The following is a 23,118-nucleotide window of genomic DNA, read 5'->3' as shown; positions in this document are numbered from 1 at the left end:
TCCTCAGAGCAACCTTGTGGCTGCTCAGAGAAAGTGAGACTTGATTCTGCTGTGGTTACTGAAATGGTAGGACTGTGGAAGTCTGAGCAACTGCCCTTTTGCTGGGAACTTGGTGTGACTTAGGTCTAATGTAAACTTAAGAAATTAACAATTCGCTGAATATTTGTTGTTATGGTGTTGGGTTTTCTGTTATTCTTTTGATTTGTTTTTTTCACTTGGCTTTCAGCTAGCCCTAGCCAGAAGTTCTGCTTATAGAGATAAACTAGTTAAAAAGAAGAGATTTTTTGGTTTGGGGTGTCACATTGGAAGAAAAGCTACATGATTTTTGTGCCTCAGTGCATGGGTGTGGGGCTGGAATTGTTGGAGATGCTCAGGTGAGGTCTAGTGCTAGAACATAGACCTGTTCCCAGGCTGCTTTTGCACAGTCTTAGCTGTTCTGAGGATACATTAATTCAGCATGCTGGATGAACTTTCTATATTTTCAGGATGAGTTTGTTTTGGTTTATTTATTTGTTTATTTAAACTTTTGTTATTTTAGATCCAACATTTTGTACAAGCGTCACACGTTCAAGGGTGAAAGGACTTCCCAGCTGCTGAGGCTGTTGCATGTACTTTAGGCAATGTACCAAAGTGTCTGACAGACTGATTTCCTTACTGCTCTTCCAAACACTGACATCAGTTGGGAAGGCAGGGCGCTGCAGGAATATGACAACTTCCAGTAATAATGCTGCTCAAGGAAGGAGTTGAAGGTGGTGGTTACAAGCCCTGAATTGATCCTGCTGCATAAGAAAAAGCAGTCTCCTGCTATGGATCTTTCCTGATGTACAGCTCAGTCAGCTCTATGGGCCTGACTGATAGCTAGCTTCAGAAAGTGTGAATAATAGAGTGTGCGTGGCTGTCTGCCAGGAAAAAATGAAAACAGGAACAAGGTATTTCTTTTTTTTTTTCCTAATTGTTTTTTATTTTGTTTTGCTCTTGTTCTGCCCTTCCACCCTCCCCCAAAAAAATACAAGGAACTCTTGAGCCTGTAGAAGTGTTTAACTAGCATTCTTTAAGAGCCAGTAGATGGACCATAAAAAATTAACAGGCATTGAAAGAAGGAACTTCCAGGAACCCTGAACAACCTTGTGCTTGGACTGTGTGTGTGGCAGATAAATAGTGACTAGCAAAACTGTAGAAGGCTCTAAGGAATGAAAAAGTCGAAGTCTGGGAAAAACTTCCAGGGCACAAGGTGTTAGAGGGGAAATCTTCCTTGGGGACGAGTTATCTGTTTACTGCTTGTGCCAGTTCTTTCTTGGGAGCATCTAGTGCTGGCTGCTGCAGGAGCTGTGTGAACCATGTTGATTGCACATCTAAGTCACTGTATTAATTTCCATAGTGATGCAGAACTCAGGCAGGCTTTGCTGGCACTTCTGTTTTGCTGACTTGTGGAATGACTGCATAGATCTGGTGGCAGCTCAGTGCATAGCAGAGCTGGCATTACACTTGCTGGGTGGGCTTTGTTCACTGTGAATTTTCACAGCTCCGGATTGTTCAAATGCTCTTTGCTGAGATAGGGTCAGTTTTACTATTTCTGTTTGGATTTTACTGAAAACTTCCCAAAATAACTCTTAATTTCTAAACCAGATTATTTTTCACTGCTTCCCACAATGTTTTTGTGGGATTTATCAAGGTAGCCACATTCATGTGAAGCATTAAAAAACCAAATAATGGAGTACATGGTGTTTGTTTATTGATTCTGCGGCAGGTAAATGGACAAGAGCCCTTGGAAGCCTGGTCTTTTTGCAATTAAATGTATGCTTTTACTGCTTTGTTACTCTTAACTGTAACTCATCACTAGACAGCTCACCAACAGCAAGAGCTCTCAGCCATCAGCAGTTTCTAGTGCTTGCAGTTTCTTTTCCCCAGGGACTGAGAAGGAAGGCTGGCCTTTATTATATGTCCCACTAGTTATTGCATTTGGCCCAATCTAGATCAAAGGTGTTTGTAAATTATTGTTAAACATCTCTGTATTTTAAAATGATCACCACTCTGGAGCTCAATATTTGCTATCTGCAGACAAGGTGGGGGGGCTTAGTAGCAAATCTTGAATTTGACCTGGCAGAATGTCATGAAAACAGTGTTGGAAATTTTAGATAAAATACACATTTATTACTTATGTGTAATATGTCATGGGTGGAAAATAGTGAAAGGTTCTAGAAAGTGTGGCTGAGATTTTCCATAGTTATATGAAATAAAGGCAGTAGATGAGGACTTCATCCCTGGAGACTCATTTAAGAATCTCCACTGTAAACCTTGCAAAATACATAGCCAAAATTCATATGGAGTATAAATACTGTATATTTTGGGGGTAGGTAAATCCTGTGTATCCATTGGGAATGCCTTGATATATGCCCTTCAAAGGGCATCAAGACAGAACACATGTCACCAGTTCTTTTTGCAGGTGAACAACAGCACCAGAGTTTCTCCTTGGGAAGATAGGCTTGGATTTAAGAACATCATTTAACAGGTCACTGCTCCCTCAGCTAAGACAGAGTTTGTCTCCCAGTTTGGTCATGGCTTCAGTAAGATCATGTTTAGGCACCATCCAGATAAGAGGTTCATTACAAGGAATAAAAATGTTGTCAGCTGTTCTTTCCTGAGCTAGTAGTTTGACTTCTGTCATGTCCTTGATGCAGGATGAGAAACTTCTCTCATCAGGGAAGATTGAATCAAAGGGTCAGTTGGTTAATAGGAAAAGGAAAGAAAGACAGAAGGTGACAAACCAAAAAAGAAGAAAAAAATAGGGTTCAAGTTTACACATGAAGTTGCTCATTTTTTAAAAAGTATACTAATCCTTTGTGACTCTCTTCCTCTCAAATGTGCTTTATTTTTAAAAAGCTTTTTGGTTCCTCTTTAGTGTTTGTACTGGGCCTGCAAGGAAGAGCATCTGTAGGGAAAAAAACCCAATGCTTCTGAATAAATAGCTAGGCTTCCCCTGGGTCTGATCTGTTGATTCTAATGACCAGAATAATTTGTCACTCAGACTTACTTACTGCTAATAACTCTGTGCTGTTGTGCAGCTTGGGGAAAGGAGTTGTGCTTCTGTTCTTGTTGCCGGAGTTGAGTCTGAAGTTCTGCTTTCTCATTACACAAGAAATTCCATGAGCACACCACAGCAATATATGGGGGTCCACACATTGCCATGACTCCTAGGACTGAAACTAGAAACTGGCTTCTAGACATGGGATTTGGGTGAATTTTGCCTCTGGAGGACCATTTGAGTACCATTAACTGAAGGAAGCAACAAATTGACTCTGAACAACCTCCCCTATAGCACCAGTTAAATACTGAGGACGTTTTCAGTCAGATCTTTTACTGTAAGCACTTCTCTTGGCAGTGGACCTGGCCTTTACTTTCCTGGGAGAGGGAAGGTGATGTCACGGGATTATTGGTGGGAACTCCTCGTCTCCAAATTACTGCAGGATTTACAAAAGGGATGTCTTTGTTTAATGTCATCCCTAAATGTCTCCTAAAGCATTTCTTTGTTGAAGAAACTCCTTCAAAACCAATGGGAGCTGTAGGAAGACAAAGCCTTCTCTGCCTATTTATATTTGCTTTCCCTGTCACTGGCTCCGTGTCTCATCCAGGACAGAGGATTAATCTCTCTGATCCCTCTATTTCTAGTTGTAAAAGCACAGTGTGCTATTGAGGGTGATTCACCACTATGCCAATCCTTGTTATAATCTCTTGTAACTACGAATGCATCAGTCAGAAGAGAAAGGCTAATGGAAAAATGAGGCATATTTCTGTGTATCTATTTTTTTTCTATGTGCATATAAATATTTATGGGAAGATTGATGGATAAGAGAACAGGAAGTGATGCAATACAGGGCTCTGCCATGGTTTCATAACATGGGCCACATTATGGCAATAAATTCTTGTAAATGACTCTGCTTGCCCTATCTGAGTGTAGTTTTGTCTTCTTGAATATTTTCTGTGGCCTCCTTCAGCAAACCACTCTTAAGAGACTTGAATTTAACAGCATGATGAACTCTGCAACAGTAGGTTGCAAGTTGGCAGTAGCTTTTTGGTTCATCATACATAAGCATGCTGAAGTCTGGCATACCAGAGGAATGTGAAGAGCGTGAGGTAATAGTTTACCATAGGTAATGACAGAGAAGAAAACACACATGGGAGCAGTCTGACTCTGAAGTTGACAGTAGGCTTTGATTTTTCGTTCCCTTCTAGTAAATGACGTGAGTTCCCCTTGCAGTTCTGCATCCAAAATGTCCTTTTAACTGTAATTATTGTTAGAGCTTTTACAATAATCATGATGAGCTCGCCTGCCAAATCTGAGCTGAAAGTGCCAGGACTAGGAAGGACAGTTGTTGTCAGTGTTTTTTTTCCTAGTGCAATCTGTGACCATTGATTTCAATGAAACTGCTTCTATAAAATGTGTCTCTATGTGTATATATGTGCATGCATATAATCCACAAAAGCAGGTGGGCTGAAGATTTGCTGCTCTTTGACATTGCAAGTGTTCTCTAGAGGAAAGATTTTTTTTACACCAAACAAGATAAATGCATACTGAACTAAATGCTGTCTTGTTTCAATGGGAAGAAAAAAATCTGCTTAGCTTTAAAAAGAAAAGGAAGTTCTCTTGCAGCTAAAGAGGGATTTTTTTGTGAGAGACAGGAAATCTGAGTCTTTTTTCCTGCTTCTGGCCTGTTTTCCAGTTTCAGTTACTTCACCTATGCACACCTTTGTTTCCTGTAGCTCAGCTGTCATCTGTATAATGATATTTGTAAGGTTCTTGGATTTTTGTTTAAATTTTTAACCTGTTCTCTAAGGGGAAGTGGGCTTATGCAGTCACACTGCCAGTAACTTCTGAACCTGTTGGCTAAATGTCACATAATTGCTGGAACTTTAATGTTGCAGAAGGAAGGGAATATAAATTGCAATGTCACAGCTGGGAACTGCAGCCTCACCCTGTGCCAAAGCCCATGGAGATGGCACTTTTTAAACATGAGCTGGGCCACATGGATGAGTGGCCCCTGTAAAACCTACGACCACAGGATGCCAAATGCAGGATCTCAGACTGTGCTGATCCTTCTGCTGTGGAATGGCCTTCTTCCATTGCAAGGCCGTCTGAAAGCTTAGGAGAAATTTAAAGTATTGTTACCAAATTAGAGCTGGCACGATGCAGCAGACTCTTCACAAAATTTGTGTCTGAAAACTAAGGGGGTGGAGGGAGGAGAGATACCCTTGTAAAATTACATGATTCTTGTCAGGCTGGCTTGATCTTGGGAATTAGCAAAAAACAGTAGCAGGTTGGATTAAAATATGGAAGGGAGTTTTAACTTTACTCTTGGCATAATAAAACAGAAGCCAATAAAAACAAGATTAGCCTTCTAAACACATTGATGTTCTTATGCAGTGCTTTCCTATTGAAGCCTTGAAATATCTTCTGGTTTTGGGGCGTGAAAACTGTATATTGCCTCTTAGCAGCTCCTTTGTGCAAGGCATGTATGTTGTTTCTGTGATTATTTTGACAGTGATGTTCAGCTATTTGGCACCCTTCATCAGGGTCAGACCTGACAGGGCAGGATAACTCACACTGAGACCACTGAAGTTGAGTATTTCTGTTGTTGCAGAAATTCTTGCCAGTCATTGCAAAATTGCAAGGCTTGAAAGGTCTCTGTATTGTTCTGTTTAAGCTGCTGCATGCTTTGGCAGGGTCTGAAAAAGAGTCCTGCTCTAGTACGCCTGCAGAGCTCTGCATCTCCTGAGACTTTTTAGAGATGAGTATCTTTTTATGTGCCATCCTGGAAGTATAGGAAAGCTGCCCTGTGGTGTTTTCCAGGCAAACCATGGGGAACTTGCAACACTGTTGTAATTTGCAAATGGCAAGAAGTTCAAAATTACTATTCTTTGACCTTTCCTAATCCATCTGATTACATTCTTAAATTAAATACGTGGCTTTGCTTCCTGTGAGGCACTGTGCAAGTGATATATTACGACTGCAGTTCAAAGCAACAGGAGATGACCCTGCCAAAGCCCTGTGCCTCATACTATATCTGTCTAAGTGCTCCTTGCATTTTATCCCTGCTCAGTAAGGCTGCATTTGAGATGCTGCTAGTGAAGTGTGGAAGCATCTCCTCTGTATATCTGCATACCAAATGCAGTAGGGTAAGTCTGACATATGCTTTGCGGTCTTTTGGTGGTGTTTTTCTTCCCAGGATCTCACACGGTGAGTGTTTGGTGTTTTGGGAACCCTGAGGCACTTGTATCTGCCCCAGACTTAGGCTTTTATTTACTGGTGGTGTTGGTATCAGCTTCTCCAACCACAAGGCAAGGATCCCAGCTCAGTTGCAGTTGAACATGTGTGATTCAAGATACAATTTCTCACTCACTTTCCTTTGTTAGTGATACCCTGGCAAGCATAGCATCATGTGGTCCAGCAGCCTGAGAGCAAAGAACACAGGATCAGTTCCTTATATAGAGAGGGAATTAGATACCTCATGAATTTTATTCTTGGCTGTGATCTTTCATTGTGTCTTGTTAGATATTTGTTATGATTGTTTGCTCTCTGTCTCCTTGAGCTCTGCTTGTCAGCTTGGACGCGTGTTCAGTCTGTCTCATCCATCTTTGCCTACTGGGTAGTTTTTTAGTTGGCATGTTCTCACTGTGCAGAGCTATAGGTGTTTTGCAGGGACTTGGTAGGGCCGTGACGCCCTGCAGGCATCATGCTGGTTGGCTGTTTGTCAGCTGCCTTTTCAAGTCCTCATTAGCTGCTGTATTAAGGCTCTCTGCTCTGTAAGACCTGCATGGGTTTGGCTTAGCCCGTCTTTAATGTCTATGCCTCGTGCAGGGGTTGTGGGAGCAGGCTGCAGGGATGGTTCTGCTTCAGGGTGGATGCTCTGCCCAAGGAAGGTATGTTTTCCAGTTGCATCCTGATGCTCTGGGTGTTATCTCACTTTCCACATGACACTACAAAGCATGCACTTATCCCTTGACACACAGTTTGCATTGCTGCCTCTATGAATGAAGGAAGAGAAACTCAGAGAGCTGATTATCCAATCTCTGAGTGATGGCTTTTGAGCTATATCCTGTGTGGCTCATGGGCAGGTCTTTGTGGTTGATGTAATCTAACTAATGCGTATGAGAGGCATCTGAGCCAGGAATTGGGAATTTAATAAGATGATGAAACTGTTGGGTTTCACGTCTTAAAGTAATTCTTGTCAGCAGGGGATGGGAGTGGAAAGCAACTTGACTGTACACAGTGCATCCCACCAAGGCCAGCTTTTCTGAGATGCTGTTTATTCCCTGTGTCCAGCGACCCCTCGGAGTCAAGGACAGTTGGCAAGTTTCTGAGCCAAGCCTTTCTTCTGTGAGCCTCTGTTTCTTCCTTTATTGTAATGTGCCAAAAAATGAAGAAAATCACTATCAGGCTGAGTCATGCTTTAACTTGGTGAGCAATAAAACAGCACGTTTCACTGTCTCTGGGCCTTCTAAAACCCCTTCTAGAAAAGGTGCCACTCCAGCATGACAGCTTGCAGAGGGATGGATTACTCCAGAGCTTGCAAGTGCCTTCACCAGTGGCATGTCAAGATGGCTCTGCCTTTCCAGATTTCTTCATCTCCCTTCCATTCTTTCTAGACCTTGAGTGAGAAATTTGAAGATGTTAAGTACTTTCTTGTGTGTATGATAGCTGTGTTGTCTTTGCTGATAGATGATGGCTTTGGAAGAGATAATAAATGTTGTATTGGAAATTCATGTGTAAAATGTAGTCTTGGAAAAAGCAGTAACTAATTTGCAACTGAGTGCAACTCCGACTTAATCAGACAATTGCTGAAAATAATCTACCTTCTAATTCCACTGGTGATCTATAATTAGAGAAGTCTTCTAATTCATAACCTGCATATGGGACAAGATTGGAGACTGAAGTGGTTTTGCCAGTCTGGAAAGAATCAGTGTTTGGGGAGGTAATTTTGAGGGGACACCAGCTATTCTGACATTGATGGTAGTAATTTTGCTCTGCCTCTGAGCCTTTGCCCCAGCTAAATGCTGTAGGGTGCAGTTTTTCCAGCAGTGTCTTTTTTAGGCAGAGAAGATGCCCTCCTTGGTGGGCATCTGCTTCCTAGAGATTTTATTTTTCCTTTAAAAAAACCCGCAGTTACCCCAGAAAACCCAATCCATGGGCACAGAAAGGAACATTATATGTGTTACATTGTTGTTTCCTGCTTGAAGCTCTTAGGTTGAGCATTTTAAGACAGCTGTGTTGCTTTGCTGCAGAAGCAGCACAGCAAGGAAGAGGGAGCCTTTTCAGCTGAGGTATGTCACATCTCCTGAGATTGGGATCTGAATGCTTGTTAGCCTCTTGTAGATTTTATTTCTTAGGTTCAATGACTTCTGTTGTCTGTAATGAGGCAGTGAGAGATCAGCTGGCCTTGCTGAGATGTGAAACTTGTGTTAACTCTGCAGGAAATGTAGGGGATGTGAGCTTGTACCAGATTATTTCTTTGTACGATAATAGTAATGTTGCCAGGTAATGCCATTCACTGAATAGCATGTGTCCCTGAAAAACAGGGAGTGTAACTTCCTCCAAGTGAAGGCTTTATGCCTCTTTCAGGGAGAGTGCAGGCAGTGGAGAAGCACCGTGCCAGGCACAAGGTCACTTGTGACGCAGAGAGGACCATGCCTGTTCCCAGGCACAGCGCTGCTTCCTGTAGAGCCCAGAGGCTGAAGGGAGGGATTGGGTCCTCTAAGAGGAAAGCAGCAGTGTTTTGGTCACTTATGGGTTCCTGTCACTTCACAAATAGTAGAAGATATCTTTAGTCTTTATATACCTTGTGAACATCTTGATGTGCTGTACAGCCCATGTGTGGGAGCCTGTGCTAAAGATGGGACTGTCTAGAATTGAACAAGCCAACTATTTTAAGGGAGCAGAAAACGGAGATTTTTGTCTTGACTTTGTAACATCTGTTGCATTGGGAATAGGAGGTAGTTTGTTTTTTTTTCAGCTGGGAAAGAAAAAACAAACTTGCATTTGCCATTTAAAATGATTAATAGAGAAATACGTCGTTATCTCTCCATTAGCCTAATTCAATAGTTGTTCAAATTATTTGTAGTTATTTTTCATCTGCTCTTTGGGAGAGCAGATGTCCCTGAATATTATCATAATTGTAGCTACTTAGAGAAGGAAACCAGAAAGTCAGCTGATATGGGTCCTGGAAAACATGGAGGAGAGTAGGGTAGAGTTGTGTGGGTTTTCCTCTGCAGTGAAGGGTGCTGTTGATGTAAAATTCAATGGGTTTGATGCTTGCCTCTTCCTCCAGCAGTAGATTTTCCATGAGGACTAATGAAATTTTAGCTTGATAAATTAATAATTTTTTTCTTCTAGCTTTCAATTTCAGCAGATACCTGATAAAAAACTACTGTTTCTTCCAGGTTTTGTCTTTGTGAGTGTTTCAGGTTTTACAGTAGTGCTTATATGCACCAAAGTTGCATCGGCCTTGTTTAGCACACTTGGCTCATCTCACCGGCTCCTGTTTAAACTAATTTAAAGCAAAGATCATGTGCTTGGGGAAAAGACAGAAAATCCACTTGTAATGTGAGATTGGGTTGAAGGATGTGACATGTCAATTGGCATGAGTGATGTGGCCATGCTCCTGAATTTTATTTCCCTTTTTGGAGAACTTCATATAGCTGGTTCTTTTACTGCCTTGTAGGTATGCAACAGCATCCCAGTATCCATTTCATTGTATTGTTCAGTTATCAGCAGGTTCCTTCAAAACCACCTTTTGTCCCACAGAATTTTGCTGTCTGATGGCTTGGGCCTCCCCTCTCCCTTACTAGACACTTGGGAGATTGCTTTGGAACACATGCTGGAGTAAAAACTGGTAATCATTTAAGAGTAGGTCAGAAGGGCACTGCAAGTCAGCCTCTTCTCCAGTAGCAAGAAAGAGGCCTGTGCAGTTCTAAGTGTTTCTCATTAAGTAAGCACCATTTTTCTGTTCCTGGGTACTTCACTCTGTCTCAGTAGCTTTCTGCAGCTGGATGTGTTTGGCTGGCAGTGAGCAGATAGTGAATGATAGCTGGATTTCACTGCTGTAATTCTGGTGATAGAAAGCTGTGATGGGTTTGCTTTAATAGGGTTCTATACAGGTCTTGCAAGTGTGTAGGAATGGATTGATGGATTTGTGTGCTTTTTCTCTAAATTTCTCATAAAATCTCTAAACTTCTAAATGCTTTTAGAAATGAAGGGACTAATACTGAGTGGGACATAAAGGGTCAACACTTGATTGGTGAATTGAGAACAAGGACAATGGGTGAGGATGCAACTGCTGGACACTGTTTCCTTGTCTGTGCAAGAAGGCAGTGATTTAAAAGAATCCACAGTCACGTATTCATCTCATGATTGCATCCAGTGGCTATTTTAGGTACAGTGGGGATGAATGGCCCTTTATAGACTGTGGTGAGGAATGCCTTGTCAGTGGGTTTCAGTAATGCCAGTCCCTTCTTTTCGGGTGGCACAGAGCACTGTTGTGGGGAAGGATGGTCAGACCCAGCACACACGTGCCAGCAGGCTGGTGTGAAATGACACCCGCACGAAGGGACGCGGTGCGGGTGCTGCGCCGCTGCCAGCGCGTGTCGGTGTCAGCTCTGGCCCAGGGAGCTGGCCTGTGACTGTTTGTCAGCCATCTGGAATCAGTTGCCTGGCCTTTAAACTACACCAGGGACACTTAAAATACGATAGACACATGCAACCTTTTTAACCACCCAGCAAATCCCATGATAAGGTTGCAGCTGGAAGAGGCTGTCTTGTTCTGGCACGGGAAGGGATTTAGTTCTGTTCACAGGCCTGGACTCTGTCTGTGGGCTTTATACAGCTTTACTTTTTAATGATAATGCCATGACATAGGTTCTTAAACTGTAGGCACAGTTTTCATGTTGAAGTCGATAAGAAATACCATGTCTGTCTGCTGAGCAGCTTTTTCAAATCAAGGTCTGGCAATTTTTGGTGACAATGCAGGTGTGAAACAGAGAGAGTGACTCATGTGTAGTGCTGTTATTGCTTGTCTTACTGTAGCACTTCAGTCTGTGCTCTTGGTTGTGCCAGGTACTGTACATTGCCATGCTGGGGAACAATAGCACTCCACAAAAGCTGTCTGGGTGGCTGGAACAGCCTGGAAGTGGGAAGTGGAAGTACTGGCTACACCAGAGAACTCGAATGGTTTGCCTTCTTGAACCACAGCCAGTGAGCACACCTCTGTATTGGGGATAATTGAAATAACGATGAGTAGCAGTGTCAGTGAGGTGTGGACTCTACTCCCCCAGGATGTTGTTCTGCCTAGAGGACAGGTTCTCATGCAGGTCACAGTATTGGTCCTTCCCACATTGCCTTTTGCACAGGGGATTCTTGGACAACAAATAACAAATGTACAGAGAAAGTATCAGAATGGAAAAAGATAGATATATAAAGCCTTTAAGAAACATACTATGCCTGAGTATATTCCCCAATAAAAAGTTATTGCTAAAGTCTGTTATACTTTAATGACTCATGGTAGTTCCCTGTATTTAACATGTATTTATAATTTTTTAATTTGGGGGATTTGCAAACAACTTCTGGTAGTGAGTTTGGCATCAGAAATCAGGTTACTTTAAAATGTGAATTTGTGGTTGAAATCAAACTCATCTGTGACGTGCAAGTTAGCAGAAGACTCAGATACAAGGTGTTTCATACATTGCTCTTTTTACTCTGCATTTGAGCTTCTGCAGACTCTGGTTTTAGGGTCTCCTGTTGCTTTAGGGAAATCCTAAAGAATGTGGTTTGTGGTTGTTTCTTCAGAGTTTAAAGGCTTGTCATAGTGATCCAGAAATCTAGATTTTATTAAAGCTTCCACAGCAAAAACATATTGCAATTTAAACCTATAAATAAAGAGTTACCTGACATTTAACTCATAAATTATTCAAAAGAAATACGTTCTTATGTGCATGGCTTTGGAACTTTCTTACTCACCCAAAGACAAAGAAGGAATGATTTCACATTTCTTCAGAACACAGTATCATATATATTCTTTCTACTCTGCCTTAAGAGGAGTGTTGTGCCTGGTAGCAGTTAAACAATAGTGAAGAATGTTGATTAGGTACCTGTTGTTTGGAAATGGCTTTTACAACTGTTCGTCTCTGATGTAATGGAAAATAAGTGATGTAGCACAGAATTTTCCTAAAAAATGCATTGTTGTTATCTCTGTACAATATAGAATGTGAGCAATGTCCTCCCTGAACTATGGTGAGATTGTTCTGTTTCATCACTGTCTCGCATTGTAAATATTTATACTGTTGAGAAACCCAGGCTTTTGTTGTCTTCAATGTAAGTGTATGCATTTTTTAATCATCTTTAATAATCTTTAAGATAAAAATACAGAACAATTTTTCCTTGGATTTCAGAACTGATTTAGTTTTATGAACAGCAGAAGGATTATAATAGAGAATAGGAAAGGATCATAAATTATCTATAGGTGTTACATTGTATCACGTGGATTTGTGTACTAAACTAGAAATTTACCTGCAAGTAATTGGTGCAAATTCCTCTCTCTGGTCTATACATGTATTACTATGTCTCTTGTTCCACTGGATTATTATCTTCATTATGTTTTCTTCTAAAAAATATAAATTGTAACATGGAGCACTTGCCAAATCACAATGATCATGTGGGCTTTTTTCCCAATAGATTTGCAGTTATTCTGCAAATGGAGGTCTGGGGCATTACCTTGTCCTTGATATCACTTGCTGTCTTTCTCAGGCATGTCACAGTTTTGTGGGTTTTGGTGCTCACACATGAGTAGGGTGAGTGTTTTTTGTATTCAGTAGCTGTACTGTGGCCCCTTCTGTGCTGATTGCAGGATGATTTGCAATTGCAGTCGACCAGCTGCAGCAGTCTTGGTGGACTAGTCCCAAGCCTGTGTTCACGCTGTTGTGGAATCCATGTAAGTTACTGCTGTGCATTACTTTTGGACATGCAGTGAAGAAGGAAAGACAGCTTCTCTCAGAAACTGTAGGAATGGGTGTAATACTGTGGCATGTTCTTCTCTGACAATGACTATTGTAATGAAGCAAGTCTTCATCCATATCTTTTAGAAAAATTTACAGTTGTGTGATGAAGAGATCCTAATTTTTGATCTGCAGGGTGGCTTCAGTGCCAAACTGGAGGGAAGAATGCCTCTTCTGGAGAGGGGGCATTAATTTCTCAGGAAGCCAGTCTCTACTTACGCTGGGAGTTGATGGGATCATGGCTCAAAGTGATAAGGCAAGCCCCAAACAGGCTGTGATATAATGTCCTGCTTGCAGCAAAGCTCTAAAGACTCACAGCTTGCTGTGAGTGGGGTTCATGTGCTTGACGTGCTTTGTTCAGAAGCAAGATGTCTTTAATGTGAAGGGGTGAGGAGAAATGGTGATTATTGAGGCAAGAGAGTGAATGACACCCCTTATGCAAAGAGATTTGGGAATTCAGTGGAGCAGGTAGAGGAATTTGCTGGCTGAGAAAACAGGAGCCCTGGCTGTTACTTCTCCCTGGCCTCCCTCATTAGGACTTTCCAAAGTAGAGAATCAGACTCTTGCTTTACTTCTTTTGCTTTTTGCTTTTTGTAGTTTGAGACTGTCCCAGGGATTATTGCTGGTGTTATTATTGTCTGTTTCATAAAAAAAATATACAAAGGGAGTTTCTTAAAAATCTCTGTGAATCAGCAGACTGCTGATGCTAAAGAAGTTTTGCATCTGTAGCAGGAGCTTACTGCCACAGGTGTGTGTGGAGCACCTGGTGCTTTGTTTTTTCCACAGGACATCAAGAATGATCAGTGATGCTTCAGCCCTGTCTGTTACTTCTCCCTGGAGTCCCTCATTAGGACTTTCAAAAGTAGAGAATCAGACTCTTGCTTTACTTCTTTTGCTTTTTGTAGTTTGAGACTTTCCCAGGGATTATTGCTGATGTTATTATTGTCTGTTTCATAAAAAAAATATACAAAGGGAGTTTCTTAAAAATCTCTGTGAATCAGCAGACTGCTGATGCTAAAGAAGTTTTGCATCTGTAGCAGGAGCTTACTGCCACAGGTGTGTGTGGAGCACCTGGTGCTTTGTTTTTTCCACAGGACATCAAGAATGATCAGTGATGCTTCTGATGCAGGTAAAATGCTGTTAGTACCAGAAGCAGACAAAAGTAATTTCTTGGTTTCTCAGCAGACTGTAATGACTGTATTATTGGGTTGTTGTAACAAAGGAAAGTGACATTTGTTTTCCTGAATGCTAACCAAGCTAGTTCATAATTGCATTTATCAGTTGATTTAGTTTGAAGGGAACAGTTTTTAAGGAAACTTGTTTTTCAGTGGTCCAGATCTTTCTCAGCTTCCATTGAAATCATGGGAAGGGAGTACAAAAGTCTTTCTTTTGATTTCAACTACTCAATAGCATGACTTAAAAATATATTCAAACTTAGTCTTGAAGCTGATTAGTTTGGGGACACTAGCTGGTGGAGGAAAGGAGGAACTGAGATAATGAAGGGAGAAGTTACAGCTAAGCTAGTAAACAGTGCAAGATACATGGGCAGACTCAGAGCTGTAAATAGCAATAATCCAGAATTATATCTGCCTGGTTTGAACGCAAGCATTCTTTTCAGGATTAGTACAACAGTAAAAGTGAAATGTGAAAGGTACTGCAGGAAAGGAAGTGTTAGTTCCTCTCCCTTAAGCTCTCTTGATTAGATTTGTTTGTCAAGTTAACAAATGCATGTGAAGTGCATGAGGCTTGATAACATCTCTTAAATACTGCTGTTAACAAAGTACTGATTAAGCTGCAGTAAACTAAAATGAAATGCAGATGCAGGATCCTCTTTTTGAAAATGCACATCTGTCATCTCTAGAAGAGCATTACGTAAGATACATTAGTAGGGGAAGAGTCTGAACAAGCTCAAAATGAAATAAATAAAAGCTTCAAACTGGAGCCAACACAAGCTGATAGGATTGGAAATAATTGCAATTATGGAAAATGTAGTGTAGAGAAAGTAGACATCAGCTATATCCATCTGAAATGTCCAAGTAGCCAGGAAAAGTTAAGATGCACACAGGAATTTACTAAAGTCACTGCATGAGGGCTTCTGTTACCTACAGAGGAATGACAAAAAGACAAAACCAAAGGAGTTTTTTAAATGGAGCTTTGATATTTCACATCAAGATGTCCAGCAGAAAAATATTCCAAATCTGCATTAATAGATTGTTTCAAGTCTTATTATGAGCAAGTAAGACAGCTGAGGAAGATGTTACACTATCTAGCAGCAGATTTCTTCAGGGAGTTTCCATTCCTTCTTGTGTTGCGTCAGGCTTTGTGCTGCATAGAGGGGAAGTGTCAGAAGACCAGACTGCATGGCAGCAATCCACAAAGTCTCGGAGCAGAATTTTCAGCCTGCATCTGGAAGACCCTGCAGTCTACAGATGAATTTGTCCCATGGCAGGATTGTCACAGCAGTGGATTGTACTTCAGTGCCTACATTATGTGGACATCAGTGATCTGTTGCTTTATTTTTAACCCGTCCACCCTGCAACAGATTGTCAGAGCACTGACATAGGTGATGCTGCTCACTATCACTACTGTGGGCTAAGGCTGTTGTAGAGAAGTTAAGAAACCGTGGGGCAGACCAGAACAACTCACAGGTGAAATTTTTTCCAATTTCCTTCTGTTAGTGACTATCATCTTCCTTCTGCCACAGGTTCCAGGGCATATCTTTCATGCATGTAAAGACATATTATTTTAATCCAGAATACCTATTGTACTTTAAACAGGAAAGCAACTGACCTATTTGACTGGTGCATTTTTACCCCTTCTGAGTAATACAAAGCATTTGTACACACATGCATCCTCGAGATGCATTTCTTTTGGTAAGGCCTGTGTACATGTGCAGCCAGTGCCACTACAGCTCCTGAGCTTCTGTTGAAGTTTTCCAGTGTACCCTGTGTAGCAAGGGTATATGGTGGACTTTCTGAAGTATAAATGACCTAAGAGAATCTGTTTGTAGACTCTGGTAGGTACCAAACCACAGACATCAAATCCTGATTTGTGCTTACTTGCCCCATTCCAGCTGTGAATCTTTGTTAAAGAGTAGTTTAGCCTTTTATGTTGGAATATGTAATGGGCAGAGGGCTGCAGTAGGGGACAGGTGAGGAAAGACTTCCATCTGCATTCTTCAAGGCACTTGACACTCTTAACAATCCGCAAGTTACAGATCATTTCGTTCATCTCACAATCTTGCTTGTCACTTGGGAAACTGAGGTCTTGACAGGGTGGATGATTAAAGCAGGAATTCCAAGTGGTTTCCACCTACTTCAGTTATTCTGAGGTTTCCTGTTGTTGTCCCTTCTCTTTGCTGAGGGATACATCTGGTGCAGGTAGTTCAGTTTGCAAGATGCAGATTGAGCTCTGGGTGGGGGCCAGAGACAAGAAGCCATGAATTTCCAGCCTCTTGGACATCAAAGGGCGGGAAGATGAATGGTGCCAGTGAGGTAGGTGGATGGACACAGGCAGACACAGCAGGAGCAGGGGACTCTGGATGAAGAGTGAGATTTGTGTGCAGGTAGACTGTGGGATGGGATGGGATGGGATGGGATGGGATGGGATGGGATGGGATGGGATAAAAGCCCAGGGTGCCCTTTGTTGGAGTACTCCTTGGAGGCACCAGCTCAGGCTGTTTGTGTTCCTGCACTGTGAATAAATGGTTTTGTGGAACAAGACATCTGAGATGCTGCCATGGGGAAACCTGGGGGACAAACCAGTAGGGAAACCTGGTCTGACTGTGTGAGTGGGGTGTGCAGGGAGTCAAGCAGGGGTCTCGTGGGCTCACAGGAGCCTCCTGCTTTGAAGAGGCTTCAGTCCCAGCAGTGGAAGTCTCTGGTGTTGGAAGTGCCACTGCCAGAGTCATGGGAATGGTCAGACTGGAAGGTTTCCTTAACACCAAGTACTTCCTGCTGATAACCCAGAAGAACGTAATTTTCTGCTTCTGTCAGATGTACTGTTCAAGGGAATGCCCCAGCCACCAGGCCCTAGTCATGTCCATGCTTTTCCTTCCTTTTGTACTTCTCAGCTACCTTGAGAGACTGTCCTGTGTTCTCTGAATCTGGCTGATTTTGCTGCAGCTTTGTGGTTCCAGCAATGTAATGAGGGCCTAGGTGATGTGGTTCCAGGTGTCTGCAGGCATTTTTAGTTACTGTTTTGCCTCTCCTGCAGAAAGCAAAATAGGACTACCTGAGTGGGTGAAATCTTAGCTTTACTGAACAAAAATTGTCTGGGAGATCTGCAGCCAGGATTTTTACTTTTGTCTTTTGAAATGGCATTTGTTTTGAAGACTCTCTGCAATGGGGGTATGGCTGGAGTCCATCTTTTAGGAACCAGTGTAGCTATAGATAAGAGTAACAGCTGAGCTTCAAGCTGTCCTCTGTCTTGGCATTCTCATGTGCCCCAGGCAGCTTTGCAGGAAGTTATGAACCAAATAAAACACAGGGAAGGAGGAAGCTGAGCCCCTACTTGCCACCTCCTGGGCAAGTATGCTCTGCCATTGAATGGAGATGCTGTAGTAATGAGGAATTTGCATTCTGTGTGAGGTATGGCCTAAACACCTGACTGGAATCCTGAACAGAAGGGGCTGTCTAGGAGCAGTCTCATTGCCTTAGCACTTCTTCCTTTTTTGGCAGGCCCCCAATTTGATGTGCTTCAAGTTTGGATCCTTCTTTGCAGGTGCCCAATTCCTCACCTTTGAATCAGGTAGGACATGGAATTAATTTAGCTGTGAGATATCCTGTGGAACTTGTCATAACTTGCTTTGTGTTGGCTTTGAGTGGCATTGCTTTTCTGGCATGCTTGTCTGTTTGTACTCAGTACTGCAGATGGTCTGTTCATTCATGTAACTTTATCCTTTAATTAGCACTGTGGAGTTAAAGTGCTTTAGGTTGATACAGACAGAATTTGAGTTGTGTGCATTATTAGGGACCCAGCAGATTGGGGATGCGACAGGGTGGCATCTGGGTTTAGTTTACAGCTTCTCTAAGCCACCCTTGAACAAAGGCAGGCTTTATTAGAGTGTCTGCCAGGCTTCTTTACCAGAGGAGGGCTGTTTCACATCATCTTTGAATACACAGTTGGATTATATCTGCTGTTTGAACTCTTTCAAAGAATTCTAACACATGCTGTCCTTGAAATACCTGCAGAAATACTGGTTTGACTTGTTTGCCATCATCAGAGAGGGTTAACTGTGTTTTCCAATAATTTTTCTTGTTTTCTTTATAGTCATAACTTGTCCTTGCCTGCAAGCCCATAACCCTTTTTGAGGGGAGACACAGAGCAGAACTCCTTCACTTTTGCTCCGTTATCGCAGGCAATAGTACAGAATATATTACCTGGCATATTTTCATTGAAGCTTAATGTTCTCTGGATTTCCTTTCTCTGTTTTCTTGGGAAAATACCTTCCCTTCCTGCTTTGTTTATTGTGGTTTGATAATCCCATCTCGGCTCATGTTTATATTCCCTCTGGCTTGGCTCTTTTAGAGGATGTAACTAAGCAGGTGTGGGGAGGATCTGAGGAGGTTCTGTGCTTTCTCTTTGTGCTGGGATTCAATAATGCTGGTAAATCTCATGTTTGCATTTGTCCTCCAGTACGGAAGTGTCCTTGTTGCTAGTTTTATGCACACTGATATATTTTACTTTTAAAGTAAGTGATGCCTGAAAGTTACGGAGGCGTTGCCTTTAAAGCTCTCATGCGTGCTTTATGATGCTGTCTTGGCCTCTGTGGGAGTAATACAAATCCTGCCCACGTGTCAGTAAAGCTCTTGAACTTGGCTGAGCGCTCGAACGGGCAAACAGCATCATGCAGCAGATGGAGTGTGTGATTGGGATGCAGCAGGCCTTGCTTACATTTTTGGTTTTGTTCATGACTTTCTCTACAACCTTTGGTAATTCTTTCCCCTCGGTGAAAAGAGGATAGGGAACTGTCGTTGTTCATATAAAGTGCCTTGGAACTTAATTTTTTTTTCTATTGTGTAATCAAAACCAGTCAAAATAGTTGATCCTGTTTTCATTTTACACAACTGCAGTATTCCTGTGGAGTCTAGTGGAAATAAGCCAGGCTTTTTAGGTTTTTGATTACACTAAATATGCTGAGTAGTCTGGTTCTATCTTTAAAACTTCCAATTAAATATTACATAAAAAATGTGTGCAGTATAAATTAAGGGTATACACCAAGTGCTAAGCTATACTACTTCCAAATTACTAAACAACATAATACATAGAGAATTTATCTAGTCTGTTTTCTGCTTTTTCAGATTCAGAACCAGACAAAAAAAAAGTTGGTATGTTATGGAAACAGAACAGTGCATCATTCAGTTGCCCTGTTTAATATAGTCCCTGCTGTGTTAATTCCTTTCTAATCTGTTCTTTAAACACAATTGATTGTGTCTCATATATGGCAAATTACATTCCAAATAAACACTCCATGATATTACATGTTTTGAAAAGCTTTTTATTTATTGTAACTTCACTAATCTAATAAAAGGTATGGTTAATTATGTCTGCCTTTCAGGTTAGCATTGCCAATTTTGGCTAATTTATGTCTATGACTATCTTTCCTATGTGTAATGCTTCCCTATTACATTAGTAGAAGAAGGATAAAGTGTGTGTAGTCCATCCAGTGAATTCACAATCCCTAGTGAGGGATTTTGATTATATTAATCTCTAATAGTCTTAGGAAAGGAACAGCTCATGTGATACATCTTTCAACTGGTACAGGTTTATATGAATGACAAGAGCCAAATGCAGGCTGTTTTCTGTTTTTGGCCAAAACTGCAGCATTCAGGTTTTTTTAGGATGACTCCTGAGGCAATTTGATCCAGTATGGGGGGCTGGCAGTTCAGGAAACTTACTGGTGTGAGCTTTGTTCCCTGCACCTCCAGGCAGTGCGCTCAGCTTGGAGAGCTGCACTTCTCTCTCCCTATCCAAGCAAACTCAAGCATGATCCCTGCCCTCTAGATCTGCTCTTAGAATGCTTTCAGAACTGGTTGAGCATTTATTTGTTCATTTTGCATTAATTGTGCTCTGATCTGTCTAGTTAAAATTTTTTAGATTTTCTGTGTCTCTTTTCACCCAGCAAGAGCACCAGAATCCAGAGAAAATAAGACATATGTCTTGGTCCAGTGGATGGCATAGCTTTGGTTTAGAAATTACTGCATTTCAAGCTACTTTAACATCATCTAATATTTTTATTTTTTAGTTGCAAGGCCTTACAATGGCACAGAATGAGCACTGCGTTCAAGCCTCCTTCCTGTAAATGATAGGACCAAACAAGGCGGTGTGATGAACATGCCACTGCATCAAATCTCTGTCATTCCAGCTCAGGATGTTACCTCTTCCAGAGTCTCCAGGAGCAAGACCAAAGAAAAAGAAGAACAGGTACTGTCAGATATGCTTGATTTTCACTGGAAGTTATCTAAGTCTAAAATGATAGGGGTTACCAAATCAGACCTGATTCGATTCCAAAGCCCCAACTCCTTGCATTACTGCTCCTTTTAGTGAGGACAAATGCTACCAAATTATCTTCTTATTTTTGTGTTTGCTATTTTAAAGCAGCTGGCTGCAAAATTCTACAGATTGTTGTTGAGTAACTTCTGCAAAATGCAAGTTACAGCCCTCTATTTTGCATAAGAATTCAAGGCAGATAGGGATTTGGATGATAGTTCTAATGCAATTATTGTAGAAGCTGTTACAGGTGTATTTAAAGAAAAATTATATGGAATGTGAACTCCTATATGCAGCCATACATCCTGTTTTTCTTTGCTTTTGGTAGCATGTAGTAGCTGTGCTGTATTTCAAAGTGACTAGAATATCACAAGGAAGGCTGTATACACCCATATGTATACATATTGTACTGGTTTATGCAATATGATTTGCATTCTTAATTTGGGAGTGTGCGTGTGAGTGGAATCAAGCTGAGGTCTTGCTTTGGTGCTAATGCAAAAATATCTGTGGTATCTACTGATTATGAGTCCAGTAAAATCCAATCAATACACCACTTAACAGTTTGTAATATCATGTGAAGAAGACTAGACTATGTCTGGTCTTCACATGTCAACCTTACTTATCTGGGCTGTGTCTGATCCAGCTCAAAAACCTTAATGTGCATCATGCTTTAGTGTACACTGTACTGCATTGATCTTATATTATCTGTCAGTTCCACAGAAACATCTTTGTGGTTTTGTAGCTTTAACACAAAATGACTTCAGGAGAACATTCACAGTATGGCACAGCTGCAGGGCTTGCTTTGTGGACTACTCAGCAGTGGTTAACTCTGAGGAGACCTAGAGTGGTGCTGGTTACAGACAGTGTTGGTGAATCTCTTTCTGTAACATGACAGTGTCTTTCTAGTCCCTTATATATAAGCTACACCCTAACTTCGAGTAGGGTAAAAGAGTAATTTCTGATGTGTTGGGATAATTTGCCCTGATGACCCATCTCACCAGACAGCTGTCTAGATTGCACCTATCAAAGTCACCAGGAGAAATAAACTGTCCTAATATTGGCTGGTTTGAGTATTTTCCTTAGTAACATCTTAAAATGGATTCTAGCCATTCAGATTCTTAAACCAGTAATTAATTAGGCACTGCTTCTTTTGGTTGCCAGAACTAGGCAAGAAGTTACCATCACAGAGGAGATGCTCTAAATCCATAAAACACACTGTCTCAGGAGTCTGCTGGAATCTGTCACTTCCCCTGTCACATACAGTTACTGTCTGAGCAGCTCCCTGGGTAAGAGGGCTCTTCTGTTTGCTCCCTTTGGTACTCTCCCATAAAGTAACTGTATGTGCTGAGTGAAACAGCTCCTTTGTCAAATGCAGGGCAGTGCTGTGAATTTACTCTGCTCTGGGACAGTGGGTTAGGAGGCAGATCAGAGCAACTTGTGCCTCTAACCCCACAGCGGGCTCAAGTGAGAGTCTCAACTCTTCTTCTGAACATGTTTAATTTCCAACACAGTTACTGGTGTTAACAAAATATCCCCTGTGTTTCCTTCATGATAACTAGCTGCAATGTTGATTATTGTTCCCCTTGCTGGGCTGCTGATATTTTCAGGCCTTGGCATATTAGAAACAGAACAGAATACTTGTTTAAACATGTGCAGTGTTGAAGAGGAAGTGGGACCATGCAAGCAATAGATTAAGCTAACCTGGAAACACTTTGTGTTTCTTAAGTCTTGTCCTTCCTGTCTCCATCAGCATACTCATTCATCCCCATGTGTCCTGCATTCTGCCAAAACTACAGCAGGAGCAGCTGGAGCTCTGGGTGAGCTGTCAGCTGTACTGACACTGTGGCTGCTCCTGTGCACATGAGCCTGGCTCTTATACTCCCTTCCTCACTTGTGCTTCTGGTTTTAACCTTTAATGCTGGATCTTACAATGAGCTGGGGGCAATCAATTTGTTAATGTGCTGACTTTGACCAATCCAGTTAAATTTTCATATTGCGTCAGTTAGGATGGTCAAGGATACATTATAGTCAGAGTCCCTGTTACTCTTGGATGCAGTCAGGACACACTGGGCAAGACTGAGTTTTGCTCCTATGTAAAGAACATAGTAAAGGGGAGATGGGATGCAAGAGAAAAAGAATTTCAAGATTATCCTTGCCATACTTTAAGTCAGATTTTAGCTTCAAAATGTCTGTCTTCTGTTGAGATAGGAGCTCCAAGATAAAGAGCAGTGATGCAGCTGAACATGATCCTGTATTGGGCAAATCTGCTGAGCAGTTGCAGGTAGTTGTGCCCTAGGTAACATCTACTGTACCAGAGATTGATACTAGGTAAAACTGAGAAAAAAGGTGTTCCAGTACAAAGTCAGTGTAACTTCAGTACTTTCATATTTCAGTTGCATAAGCTCCCATTAGACAGCATAGGTCACAGTTATTTCCTTATATTGTAGTGGGTCTAGACACAGTTCTTATGTATGCAAAAACATACAATAGTTTTTGAGAAAAACCTGCAAAATTTCACAGTTTGATTCAAGTACCATGATTTTCTTACCTTTTATTATATAATAAGAATAGGAAATTTCTTATATTTTC

General features: G+C 41.5%; 1 protein-coding gene across 5 annotated transcripts in view; it reads left to right on the top strand.

Annotated features, from left to right (window-relative positions):
• The first annotated feature begins 384 nt into the window (after positions 1–384).
• MARCHF8 (membrane associated ring-CH-type finger 8) overlaps positions 385–23,118 on the top strand; it is an 87,414-nt gene continuing 64,680 nt past the window's right edge. For 2 of the 5 annotated variants that reach the window (XM_039709019.1, XM_039709017.1), the window contains exons 1-3: positions 385–929; positions 17,718–17,787; positions 20,285–20,463. In XM_039709019.1, the coding sequence (XP_039564953.1) occupies positions 20,368–20,463 (96 nt within the window). In that variant the 5' untranslated portion in view covers positions 385–929; positions 17,718–17,787; positions 20,285–20,367. Of the gene's footprint in view, positions 930–17,717; positions 17,788–20,284; positions 20,464–23,118 lie in introns of those variants that run through there. The other 3 variants (XM_039709021.1, XM_039709018.1, XM_039709020.1) reach the window with 3 other exon arrangements.

This window comes from Passer montanus, unplaced genomic scaffold (assembly GCF_014805655.1).
Source record: "Passer montanus isolate IOZ18808 unplaced genomic scaffold, ASM1480565v1 scaffold21, whole genome shotgun sequence".
Taxonomy (NCBI): Eukaryota; Metazoa; Chordata; class Aves; order Passeriformes; family Passeridae; genus Passer; species Passer montanus.
This window is presented reverse-complemented; position numbering and strand designations above follow the sequence as displayed.